This window comes from Ochotona princeps, chromosome 16 (assembly GCF_030435755.1).
Source record: "Ochotona princeps isolate mOchPri1 chromosome 16, mOchPri1.hap1, whole genome shotgun sequence".
Classification (NCBI taxonomy): domain Eukaryota; kingdom Metazoa; phylum Chordata; class Mammalia; order Lagomorpha; family Ochotonidae; genus Ochotona; species Ochotona princeps.
In genome coordinates, this window is record NC_080847.1 from 49,639,607 (window position 1) to 49,651,607 (window position 12,001).

Genomic DNA, 12,001 nt, shown 5'->3' on the forward strand with positions numbered 1-12,001 from the left:
CAGCGGCAGTTCCTTTCGTAAGGAGTGTTTGGCCAGCCTGCCCTGGCTAGTTTAAAACACACACACACATACGGTTAGGAATCTTCCATGCAGGAAGACCACCAGGACAAGAAGGTGCCATGAGGCTTATTGTTGGATATCCGGGCAAAGGCTGGAGAAGGGTGGGTTTGGCTAGGAGCTGCCTTTCGTTATTTTCTGAACTGTAAAGGAGATTGGAAGATGAGGACCAAAGTCAAAAGACAGAAAATACTCTTGGGCACACACACTCGAGCGGTACCGCCCCTATCCTCTCTCCCCCGGTCTCTGAAACCCACCTAAGCATGGGACAAGTGAAACTCCGGACTCTCCCGCAGAAGCCCTGGCACCCATCCAGGCCGCGGGGGCGGATCCCGCAGTTTTGGCATCAACAGTGGCACCCACAGCGCAGCTGGTGCTCGGCCAGGCGGGTTCGCCGCGCGGCCGCGACCTTTCGTGCGTGGACTCGCTGAGTCCTCACAACAGCCCGCGGGGGCAGCAGGCCGAGCAGCCCGTTTTACAGGTGAGAAAACCGAGGGCAGGCCTGGTTGAGCAACCCGCCCTGGGGCGCGCGGCTCACCAGCGGAGCTGGCGATGTGTTTTCAGGGTGACTAGGGTGGGGAGAGGGTCCAAGGAGGAGGAGGCAGCGAACCAGGCTTGGAGAGGGAGGAAACCGAGGGGCTAACCAGGAAAGAGCGAAGCAGGAGCAGCAGGAAGGAATGGGGACTCCCAGGGTGCCCGCACACCTGGGAATGAGGGGACGTACTCCTCCAGGGGCGGGAGGGGACGTCTGCGCTTTGAGGTCCCCGCAGCTGAGGAAAGGGGCGCCAGGGGCGGGGGGAGGGAGGGAAAGGACTGGCGCAACCTTACCTGCCCTGCCGGTGCTCACCTGGTGGCCAGCTTAAAGATGTCGACAGCTGCGGTAGTGGATCTTGAGTCTCCGGGTCCCCCTGCTCGCACCCCGCCCTGGGGGTGGGGAGGGGGGCGGGTGGCAGACAGGTGGGCGTGGGGCGCCAGAGACCGGCCCGACCTGTGGGACCCGGGGCCCCAGCTGTCTGGGATGCCCGTCACCTGGAAGCAGCCGAAGCTTCCGGGGCTGGGACGGGCTGTGGGCGGCAAGAGGCCTCGGCACTAGCAAAGTCATAAATAGTGCGGTGGCGCTGGTCGCCAGTGGCCGGAGACGCGCGCGGGCAGCCGGCGCCAGGGAGGGTGAGCTGGGGTCTGGAGGGCGCCTCTCCCCCACCTCGTCCCAGCTCCGCGCCTCTGCCCCCGCTCCACCTCCCCGGAGGGTCCGGAGTGAGCTGGAGCAGGCGTGGAAGGGCTGGATAGTGGGTGCGCAGGGTCTGGGTTGCAGGTGATTGGGAGACGGGATGGGTTGGCGGCGGGTAGGGGTGCAGGATGAGGGCACACTGAGCGGGCAGAGCGGATGGGGTAGATTTGGGGTTGCTGAGATCCACGAGGAAGGCTAGAGTTGAAGGTTAGAGGACCAAGTGGCTTGCTAAGGAGCGGGCGAGAGGAGAGCGAGCACCAGGGATGGCAAAGCCCACTTCCTGTCTTGAACCCCCACCCCCACCCGACCCGCCTTTTCCAAACCTGCTCCACGGGGCCGAGGCGCGGCGGGGGACAGGCCCCGGGGTTCCATCGCATGCCGGCTGTGCCGTCCCCGGCTAGTTCAGGTTGGCACCTGTGCTTGGCGAAGCCGGCGGGGGCAGCCGCGAGTTTCGCGAGGTGCTGAACTGCCAGCGCCCGGCCAGCCAGCCCGCGCCACTCCTCAGCCGTCCTCGCGTTTGTTTTTTCTCCAGCCATTGCAGAACCCACCTCCCTGCCCCCGCCGCCGGGAAGCCCTCCCAGCTTCTCCCTTCCCCGACCAGGGACTGACCGCCGTGCCAGATTTGCCTCCTCCTGCAGCCAGCCTCCTAGCCCCCTTCCTGCTGCTCCGGAGGAGTCTGCGATTCCATCAAGTCCGCATACACCCTGCTCTGTGCCCCTGCCCTCCCCTACCACCATGCACCCCCGTTCTGGCTGTCATCGCCGCTGGCCCTGCTGCTGGCTGCTCCTCCTTTCCTCTCTGGGAGGCCACGGGGCCCCAGACTACCCCAGCGCCATCCCAGAGCAAGTCCACCTGTCTTATCTAGGTAAGTGTCTTTTGGTGATGGTTGACTATGGAGGGACCTGGGAGTCCAGCCTGCATTGCTGAGTGAAACCCTAGGCTGGCGGCTTCGTCTTCCGAAACCTCCGCTGCGCCCCTCTGGGCTTGGGGTCCAGGCAGCTGTGGTTGCGTGAGAAGCGGCCACAGCCACCAGCCCAGAATGAGTGCTTTCAGCCCTTGCAGAAGGGGGCTGCTGCCTGCCGGCCCTGCTTGTGGTATCATTGCCCTCCCCCGGCTACACACGAGAGCTTTTAACTCAGTCACATGGGCAGCCGAGGTGGGCTCCAGACCCTAGATCATCAAGGGGATGGGGGCAGGGAGAGCTGGGACTATCCCACCCTCCACAGCCAGGCTGCCCCGGGGTTTGAAGCCCAGCATGGCTGCTGTGTGACACTGAGTGAGAGACTTGCGCGCTCTGGCCTTGGCCTGCTGGTGAGGGCACTGGAGAAGTCCTCGTGGTGAGACAGCACAGCTGAGCTGGCCTGTAGGAGCACGTGGGTCTCTGAGTCCCCTCGCGCTGCCCGGAGCCCCTGAGGACCTCCGAAAGATGGCCTAGACGTGAGCCAGGTCGCCGTTAGAAATGGAAACCAAGACATCAACGACTATGTTTTTGTTCCATTGCGTAAAATGAAGCACAGTTTAAGTCTCTTCTGCCTTAATGGGCACGCTATTTTTTGAAAAGAACCAATTATTTGAAAGGCAGAGTGATGGCGGGAGAGAGGAAGAGAGAGAAGGAGAAAAAGATGCCCCTATCTACTGGTTCACTCCCCCAAATGTCCACAGCATCAAGGCTGGGCCAAGCCGAACCCGGGAGCCCAGAACTCCATTCAGGTCTCCCACGTGGCTGGCAGGGACCCACCTGCCTGAACCATCCTGTGCTGCCTCTTAGGGTACACATGGACAGGAAACTGGACTCTGCCCATATGCCCCTAACTTTGAAATATCCTAGCTGCTTCTCTCCCCAACATGCATGCACACCTGCCTCACTGCCCCGCACCCCACTGCCACCCCCATTTCTTTCTCCTCCCATACACTTTAAACCATCTCAAGATGATTCCGCAAGTGTCACATGAGGGCACTTCCAAAAGCTTATGGAAGATGGAATGAAAAGATGTTGATTTCTGGTGCAGAATTAGTTTTTGAAATTTCTGTGATTGGGCAGAGGAGTGTCTTTGAAAAGTTCAACGGAAATGCACGTTCTGCTTTGAAAGGCAGAGTTATGTGACGGAAGGAGGAGAAGGAAGAGAGCTCCCCCACTCACTGTTTACTCCCCAACTGGCCACAACAGCCAGGAATGGGCCAGGCTGAAGCCAAGAGCCTGAATCTCCATTTGAGTTTCCCATGTGGTTTTGGGGCCCCAAGCATTTGGACCATCTTTTGTTGCCTTCCCAGGTGCATCAGCAGGGAGCTGACTTGGAAATAGAGCGGCCAGGGCTTGAACCGGCACTCGTATGGGATGTCAGTGTTGCAGGCAGTGGTTCAATCTGCTGTGCCTGATTTCAAATACTAGGAATGGAGGTGGGGATCAAAGTGAATTGTGTTCCACTTTTCCACGAAGTCCCCTTGAACACTGTCAATGCTATGTAAGCAGCTGTAACAATGTATTGTTGAGGGAGTCATGCCATGGTGAGAAAGTCTGTATGAGTTTAGCACAGATGTGATAGAAAGTTTCCCCTCTGCAGTTTGCTATCTGCGGTTGCTTGGACCTGGGGCATGGACTGTCCCACCTGGCATGCTGGTCCTACTGTGCATACCAAGTGGGTTCTGGACCATCCACGTGGCTCCCTGCGGGAGGCACCTGCTGCCTGGATGATAACATTTGTGCATAGCTTTTATTTCTTGTCTTCGGTTTGCTGTCTCCCACTGGGATGCTGTGATGCTAACTGTTCTGTGATAGTGTTAGGTGCACCTGTTGTTATCCCATGCTGAGCTCCCCCCACACTGGCTTTCACTGATTTTTTTAAGCTTTGTTTATCTTTATTGGAAAGGCAGATTTACATAATACACATTAAATTCTGAAGACCCCCCATGTATATATGATTTTAAAAAGTTGTATCACCCATCTTCTATTTTAATTTCATTTTCATGAACTTTTTGAAGGAACCCTATATTTCTTCTGTGCCAAAGAGCACATCTCTGTATGTTTCTTACTGTTCACTATGTCCAGGGCAGCTGACTGTGTGACTATACGGGTCCACACTTTGCTGTTTCGGTTTAACAATCTCTCCTGGAAATCACTGCATAGCAGTTTGGAGAGCTCACCCTCACTTTGTCTTTTAATTTTTTAAAATCTCTTTGTGTGGGTGTTATTAAAAGTCATTGTTCTATCTATGGGTACTGAGGCTATCAGCAATGTTGATTTATTCATTTTTAATTTTACTTCAGAGAGAGATTTTTCCTTCTGTTGGTTTATTACTCAAAAGTCTGCAATAAGCCTGGTGTGGGTCAGGCTGAAGGCAGGAGCCAGGAAGTCCTATCTGGGTCTCCCCGGTGGCTGGCAGGGACCCAAGCCATCACCACTGCTTCCCAGGGAAGGCATTAGCCAGGAGCGGGACTCCTGTGGGAAGAGGAGCCAGGACTAGGCCCTGGCCCCCCTGTTTGGGATGCCTGCATCCCAGTGCCCACCGCCCAGCCGTGTCAGCCATGTTTCACAATTGCAGCAGGTCCTGCCAGAACCCGTCAAAGGCATGTGCATTTTTGAGTTGTTGGAGGAAGATCTGGGGCCCTGAACATAACTCTACACACTAGGCAGCATTTTTGCAGCCCGATTTGGTTGCTAACATGGAGGAATCTGAAGTTTTCTCCTGGGATAGAGGAGGTCTCTGTGTACAGAGGCACCTGCGTGGCGGTCAGTACCAGAGCTATCCCCTCCTGAGTAGCTCCTGCCATGCTGACTGAGAGGCCCTGCTGTGTGATGGCTGGTTTTGCCCCTGGTTGGCCTGCGGTCACCTGCGTTGGCAGCCCTTGCAAGGTCCCATGTGCAAGCAAAACCTACACGAGGACATCCTAACACAGAGGGTCACAGCCGTTCCCTGGCGCAGTGCTGACCACATGGGACACTGCCCCAAGGGCTTTATCCGTAACAGCTCTGTAGGATAGACAGTTTCATCATTCTAATTTTCTTCAGCATCATTTGAGAGGCAGAAAGAGAGAGAGAAGATCCTATTTGCTGGTTTACTCCCCAGATGCCCATCATGGTAGATGAGGCCAGGCTGGGGCCATGGCTGGCACTGGGAATTCTTTCCGGTGTTCCACACAGGGGAGTGGTCATCACCTGTGCCTCCCAGTGGCTGTTAGCCGGAAGCCAGAGGCAGGAGCCAGAGGCAGGATTTGAATCCCAGGCACCACCAGATGGGAGCCCGTAAGCATCCACTTGATATTGGTCCATTTTACAAATGGAAAAACTGAGAACCAGAGAGGTGACAAGACTTGCCCAAGGAATGCAAATTTTGGGACTGTCAGAGTTGAGATGGGATCTGCCCATATGCCCCTAACTTTGAAATATCCTAGCTGCTTCTCTCCCCAACATGCATGCACACCTGCCTCACTGCCCCGCACCCCACTCCCACCCCCATTCCTTTCTCTGCAGGTGAGCCTGGCTCCATGACTGTCACCTGGACAACCTGGGTCCCCGCCGGCTCTGAAGTGCAGTTTGGGCTGCAGGTGTCAGGGCCCCTGCCCTTCCGTGCCCAGGGCACGGCCAGCCCCTTTGTGGACGGGGGCATCCTGCGGCGGAAGCTTTACATACACCAGGTCACATTACGGCGGCTGCGCCCAGGGGTCCAGTACGGTGAGAGGGTCCCGGGCCTGGGCAGTGAGGGCGAGCTGGGAGATGAGGGACGGATTGTTGGACCCTGGGCGAAGGGCAGCCCTCCGTAGCTGATTTCTTTGCTGTCTGCAGTCTACCGCTGCGGCAGCGCCCAGGGCTGGAGCCGCCGCTTCCGCTTCCGAGCCCTGCAGCACGGGCCCCACTGGAGCCCCCGGCTCGCAGTGTTCGGGGACCTGGGCGCCGACAACCCCAAGGCCCTGCCCCGCCTGCGCAGGGACACGCAGCAGGGCCTGTACGACGCCATACTGCACGTGGGTGAGGCTCCGCAGCAGGGTGCGCCGGGGCCGGGGAGGGGACAGGGCCTGTGGGTGGTGTGAGCTGGGGGACGCTGGGAGCACACTGGCCCGGGCCTGTGGGTGAGCTGGGGGAAAGTCCCGGGGAGCACTCTAAACCAGGCCTGTGGGTGAGCTGGGGGGTCCCGGGGAGCACCCTGGCCCAGGCCTGTGGGTGAGCTGGGAGGTCCCGGGGAGCACCCTAAACCAGGCCTGTGGGTGAGCTGGGGGGTCCCGGGAAGCACCCTAAACCAGGCCTGTGGGTGAGCTGGGGGGTCCCGGGGAGCACCCTAAACCAGGCCTGTGGGTGAGCTGGGGGGTCACCAGGAGCACGCTGACCCAGAGCCTGTGGGTGAGCTGGGGGTCCCGGGGAGCACACTGACCCAGAGCTGCCCACTCCGTTAGTGGCCCTAGGCCATCGGTGGGCAAAGCAGAGCCGGGTCTGGTTCTCACTCTCTGCCTGCTCCCCTACCCGCCCCCAGGAGACTTTGCCTACAACCTGGATGAGGACAATGGCCGCGTCGGGGACAGATTCATGCGGCTCATCGAACCGGTGGCCGCCAGCTTGCCGTACATGACGTGCCCGGGCAACCACGAGCAGCGCTAGTGAGGCCAGCGGGCTGGAGGCGGGGCCTGCGGGGCGTGGCTGCGGCGGGGGCGGGACCAGGACGGGGCTGCAGTGGGGCGGGACCAGGGCGAGGCTGTGGTGGGGCGGGGCTCTGCTGGGGAAGGGGCCTGCGGGGCGTGGCTGCGGCAGGGGCGGGGCCAGAACGGGGCCTGTGGGACGGGCTCTGCTGGGGGCGGGGCCTGTGGGACGGGCTGCGCTGGGGGCAGGACTAGGGCGGGACCGGTGGGACGGGCTGCGCTGGGGGCGGGGCCTGCGGGGAGTGGCTGCGGCGGGGGCGGAACCAGGGCAAGGCAGTGGTGGGGCGGGGCTCTGCTGGAGACGGGGCCGTTGGAAGGGCGGAGCCTGTGGGACGGGCTGCGCTGGGGGCGGGGACCTGTGGGGCATGGTTGCGGCGGGGGCGGGGCCAGGGTGAGCCTTTGGTGGGCGGGGCCCGTGGGCCGGGAGTGGGCGTGTCTGCGGTGGGGCGGAGCTCTGTTGGGGGCGGGCCTGTGGGCGAGGCGTGGGCGTGTCCTTTCGGGGAGAAGCTGGGGCTGAGGGGGAGTGGAGCAGGTGGGCGTGGTGCCCTCAGCCTTTCCCCCATCTGCCTCCTGTATTCCAGCAACTTCTCCAACTACAAGGCTCGTTTCAGCATGCCCGGGGACACGGAAGGCCTGTGGTACAGGTGACGCGTGGGCCTGACACGGAGGGTGGGAGAGGCAGAGGAGACCCCCGCACTCTGACCTCTGCCCTCTGCTCCCCTCACCCCCCCCCCAGCTGGGACCTGGGTCCTGCCCACATCGTGTCCTTCTCCACCGAGGTGTATTTCTTTCTCCACTACGGCCACCACTTGCTAGAGAGGCAGTTTCGCTGGCTGGAGAGGGACCTCCAGGTAGGTGGGGTGGGGAGCCCCAGCGGCCCCTCAGACCCCCCTCTGCTTTCCCCATCGCTCACTCAGGGCCTTCTTTTCTAGAAAGCCAACCGGCAGCGGGCAGCCCGGCCCTGGATCATCACCATGGGCCACCGGCCCATGTACTGCTCCAACGCTGATGTGGACGACTGCACCCGGCACGAGAGCAGGGTGGGGACCCCTTCCCCGGGGCAGGGGTGGGGGCTGCAGCGAGCCCCCCTCACTGCCCGGCTCCCCTCATCCAGGTCCGCAGAGGCCTGCACGGCAAGTATGGGCTGGAAGACCTTTTCTACAAACATGGTGAGTGACACCCTCCCCTGCTCCCAGACGCCACAGCCCCAAGCCCTGAGCCCCCCACTTCAGGGCCCTGACGGCGGCTCGCTCTGTCTCAGGAGTGGACCTGCAGCTGTGGGCTCATGAGCACTCATACGAGCGGCTGTGGCCAATTTACAACTACCAGGTGAGGCACGCCCAGGGGGCTGGGGTCTGTGTAGTCGGGACCCCCCCCCCACCGGTTCTGGCCTGGCGTGATGTCCCTGACACTTATTCCTGTCTGTAGGTGTTGAACGGCAGCCGTGAGGCACCCTACACCAACCCCCGAGGCCCTGTCCACATCACCACAGGATCCGCAGTGAGTGGAGTTGGAGGGGGTGCGGGACGGATGCCCGGTTGTGTGTGTGTGTTTGTTTTTGTTAAAGAAATGTTATCTTTTTTAAAGATGCATTTATTTATTTTTTAAGATTTATTTGTTTTTACTGCAAAGTCAGATATATAGAGAGGAAGATCTTTCATCCGTTGATCCACTCCTCAACTGGCCTCAATGACTGGAACCTCTTCCGGGTCTCCCACGCGGGTGCAGGGACCCAGGGGCTTGGGCTGTCCTCTACTGCTTTCCCAGGCCGCAAGCAGGGAGCTGGATGGGAAGCAGGGCTGCCAGGATTAGAACCCGGATCCCATATGGGATCCCAGTGCGTTCAAGGCGAGGACTTTAGCCACTAGGCTATCGCGCTGGGCCAAGAAATGTTACATTATTTCATTTATTTTCATTTTATCTGAAGGGCAGAGACAGACCGGTGGAGACAGATTTTTCCACCCGCAGGCTCACTCCCCTAGATGCTCACAGCCAGGACACCAGGGTCCAGCATGGGTCTCCCATGTGGGTGGCAAGGACTCAAGTGCTTGGGCCATCACCTGCTGTGTTCCAGGGTCTGCATTAGCAGGGGGTTGCAGGGCAAGCAGAGTAGCCTGGACTCGAACCCGGGCACTCTGGGCCATGGTGTGGGCATCTCGAGTGGCGACTTCACAGCCTGCCCTGATTGCAGTAGACTGGCCCCGGGGCCTTGGCTTTACACAGTGGCTCTCGCTGAGCCCTCAGCTCGAAGAGTGCATGCTCCTGGCAGCAAGCCCACTGTACAGATGGGAAGACAGAGGTTCAGACAGGATCCCAGGTATGCTCAGTGACAGCGTTTGAGGGTTCCCCTACTGCTATAAAAATAACTGTAGCGTTATTTTTAAAACTTTATTTTATTGGAAAAGTGAGAGAGAGCAAGAGGCAACACAGGCAGAGAGAGAGAGAGAGAGAGAGAATCCATCTGCTGGTTCACTCCGCAGATGCCTGCTGACAGCTGGGCCTGGACTAGGCCAAAGCCAGGAACTGGGAACTCTGTCAGTGTCTCCCAAGTGCGTGATGGGACTAAATTATCTGAACCAACACCTGCTCCCTCCCCAGGGTGCACATTGGCAGGAAGCTGGATCTGAAGCGGAGGTGGGACTTGAACCTGCGCACTTCCAACAGGGCTGCGGGTTTCCTCAGGGGCATCTTAACAGCTGCATGGAGCATTTGAAAGCCTTCTCTGCTAATCCAAATGAGGAATTGTCTTGAGAGAGATGTGTCACTGTGTCACCCACTGTCTACAAATTGATTCCCAGCCTCAATGACCCTCCGAAATACCTGGGCAACTTGTAAGGTTCCAGGGTCCCACCCTGTCTGAAGGACTGCCCTTCCGGACTGGACACCCCTGTGTGGGTGTCACACCCTGCTGCTTGGTCATCAGCTTCCCTCCCAAGCCCTGCCCACAGGGGCCTGCCCATCTCACCTTGGCTTTTCATTTTGTTGTGAATTTCAAAATTCATTTCCGGCCTACAAAAAGGCTCCGAAAGCCACACAAAGACCTCCCAGGTCCCTGGCTCCACGCGTCTCCCAATGTGACCGTGTAGCCTCGTTGGCTTTCGTCTCCTACCCTCTTCTCCATTTTATTCTTACTTTCACGAGACAGGCTGCCCTATCTGTATTTCCCAAAAATGCCTCCAAAGCCATTCTGTTCCATCGCTACAGCGCAGCCATCAACTGCAAGTAGCTGAGCCTGGATATGCCAACATCATCTCTCTCTCTCTCTCTTTTTAAAGATTTATTTAATTTTATTAGAAAGGCAGATTTATGAGAGAAGAAGAAACAGAGAGGGAAAGAGTCTCCCATCCGCTGCTTCACTTTCCAAATGGCCACACAGCCAGAGCTGGGCCGATTGAAGCCCGGAGTGCTGGCCCTCAAGCTGACCGCTCTCCTCCCCGCAGGGCTGTGAGGAGCGGCTGACGCCCTTCATCATCCTCCCCCGACCCTGGAGCGCTGTGCGCATAAAGGAGTATGGGTACACGCGGCTGCACATCCTCAATGGGACCCATGTCCACATTCAGCAGGTGTCCGACGACCAGGTCAGCGGCCGAGCAGCCAGGCCCTGCATGTCCTGGAGCTGGACATGCCCCTGGCCAGGATCTGAGCTCTTCAAACATCAGTTTTCCCATCTGTGATCTGGGGTGGTGATAGATGATTATGTCTAAAGTGCTGAGAACCCTGGGGGAGCAGGGCTTGGTCAGCTCGACAGGGGAAGGGCCACACTGGCAGGGGAGTGGGTCGAGGACAGTCGGAGGTGTGTGTGGAAGGGGAAGCTTCACGCTGGGTAGATCTGGGCTGTGGCAGATTCCTTTGTTGTTTTTCCCATTGGCATTGTAAAACGACAGTGGAAATAACTGTCCCGGAGCACCTGCCTGGCGCCCAGCCCTGGGCAAGCTGCTGTATCCTCAGCAGCACTTGTCAGCCCCACAGTGGCCCCACAACACCCCACGACAGTCCTACACCAGCAGATTTTTCTTTCCACTTCGCAGGAGGGCTCAGAGAGGGCACAGGGCCAGTCTGCTGCAGCATGGCAGGCCTGGCTCTGCCCCCAGGGTTGGGGAGACCTCATACATTTTCTGGTGACCCCATGTGGACTGCTCCCTAGGAAGTTAAGCTTCCTGCCCCAGGACACAGCAGGGAGGGAGGTGCCAGGAGGGCTGGCCCCTTCCCCAGGGCCTGATAACCCGCAGGAGGCCAGGAGAGCACCCGGACATTGAGATCAGCCTCTCCACCTTTCTCTGACTTGGTTCCTTGCAGGATGGGAAGATCGTGGACGATGTGTGGATAGTGAGGCCCCTGCGTGACCGGAAGCGGTACCTCTAGCGACAGGAGCCGCTCTCTCGAGGAGCCCTGTGTCCTGATGCCTTGGCAGGTGTCCGCGCCACTGTCATCGCCACTGAACACCGCCCAAGCTCGCCCTCCAGAGGCCACCTGCATGCCCTGCGGGGAGGCCGGACCTGGGACCACCCCTCAGCTCACAGCAGTGGCTCCCTGGACTCGCGTTTCTGCTGGGGGAGCTGCCCACCAGGCCTTGGGGTCCCGCAGATGGGTGCAGCCGGCAGGGCAAACATGGCTTGCCAGTAAGGGATGCCCACGGCTTCTTCGCCTGGACCTGACCCTCAGTGATTGAAGCCTGGCTCCTGCCTCAGTGGCCCTCGGAGTAGCTTCCCAGGGGCCCCCTTGTGCCTCAGTTCCCTGGTCAGGACCTCACCGACCGCTGTGGGCCACCTCATGGACCTCTTGTCTCTCTCCTTCTCCCTTTCATTTATGCAGCTGTGGTTCTGGTAGCACCTGCTGGCCAGGTGGGCAGACACCCACAGGAAGAGGAACAGCTGGTGTAGAGGCCAGGCGATGGAAAGGGGACAAACTTAGCCAGAGCAGACAGAAGGGCAAACCCGGAACCGCACTCCACACTGCCCAGTGCCACACGACTTCGCCTCAATGAAGGCCAGGCTCTTATCGGGCAACCTTCATGCCCTGTGGGGGCTGTTCAGGGACAGGTCCCTGTGACAAGCCATGAGGGCAAGGAAGGTCAATCCAACCCCGCACAAT

At 59.2% G+C, this 12,001-nt stretch overlaps 1 protein-coding gene across 1 annotated transcript; it reads left to right on the top strand.

Moving 5' to 3' along the window:
* The first annotated feature begins 498 nt into the window (after positions 1 to 498).
* On the top strand, positions 499 to 11,363 carry ACP7 (acid phosphatase 7, tartrate resistant (putative)). Its single transcript, XM_004595177.2, has 13 exons — positions 499 to 538; positions 1,818 to 2,150; positions 5,754 to 5,954; positions 6,066 to 6,248; positions 6,748 to 6,871; positions 7,492 to 7,554; positions 7,647 to 7,761; positions 7,843 to 7,950; positions 8,025 to 8,079; positions 8,172 to 8,239; positions 8,339 to 8,410; positions 10,351 to 10,488; positions 11,207 to 11,363. The coding sequence occupies exons 2-13, from the start codon at positions 2,021 to 2,023 to the stop codon at positions 11,270 to 11,272; spliced, it is 1,323 nt and encodes a 440-aa protein (XP_004595234.2). The 5' UTR covers positions 499 to 538; positions 1,818 to 2,020; the 3' UTR covers positions 11,273 to 11,363.
* The last annotated feature ends 638 nt before the right edge of the window (positions 11,364 to 12,001 follow it).

Coding starts and splice junctions, on each gene's coding strand:
- ACP7 (XM_004595177.2), top strand. CDS start 2,021: ATGCACCCCCGTTCTGGCTGTCATCGCCGCTGGCCCTGCTGCTGGCTG. Junction 8,080..8,171: donor AGACCTTTTCTACAAACATG/GTGAGTGACACC, acceptor GCTCTGTCTCAG/GAGTGGACCTGCAGCTGTGG. Junction 8,240..8,338: donor GGCCAATTTACAACTACCAG/GTGAGGCACGCC, acceptor TCCTGTCTGTAG/GTGTTGAACGGCAGCCGTGA.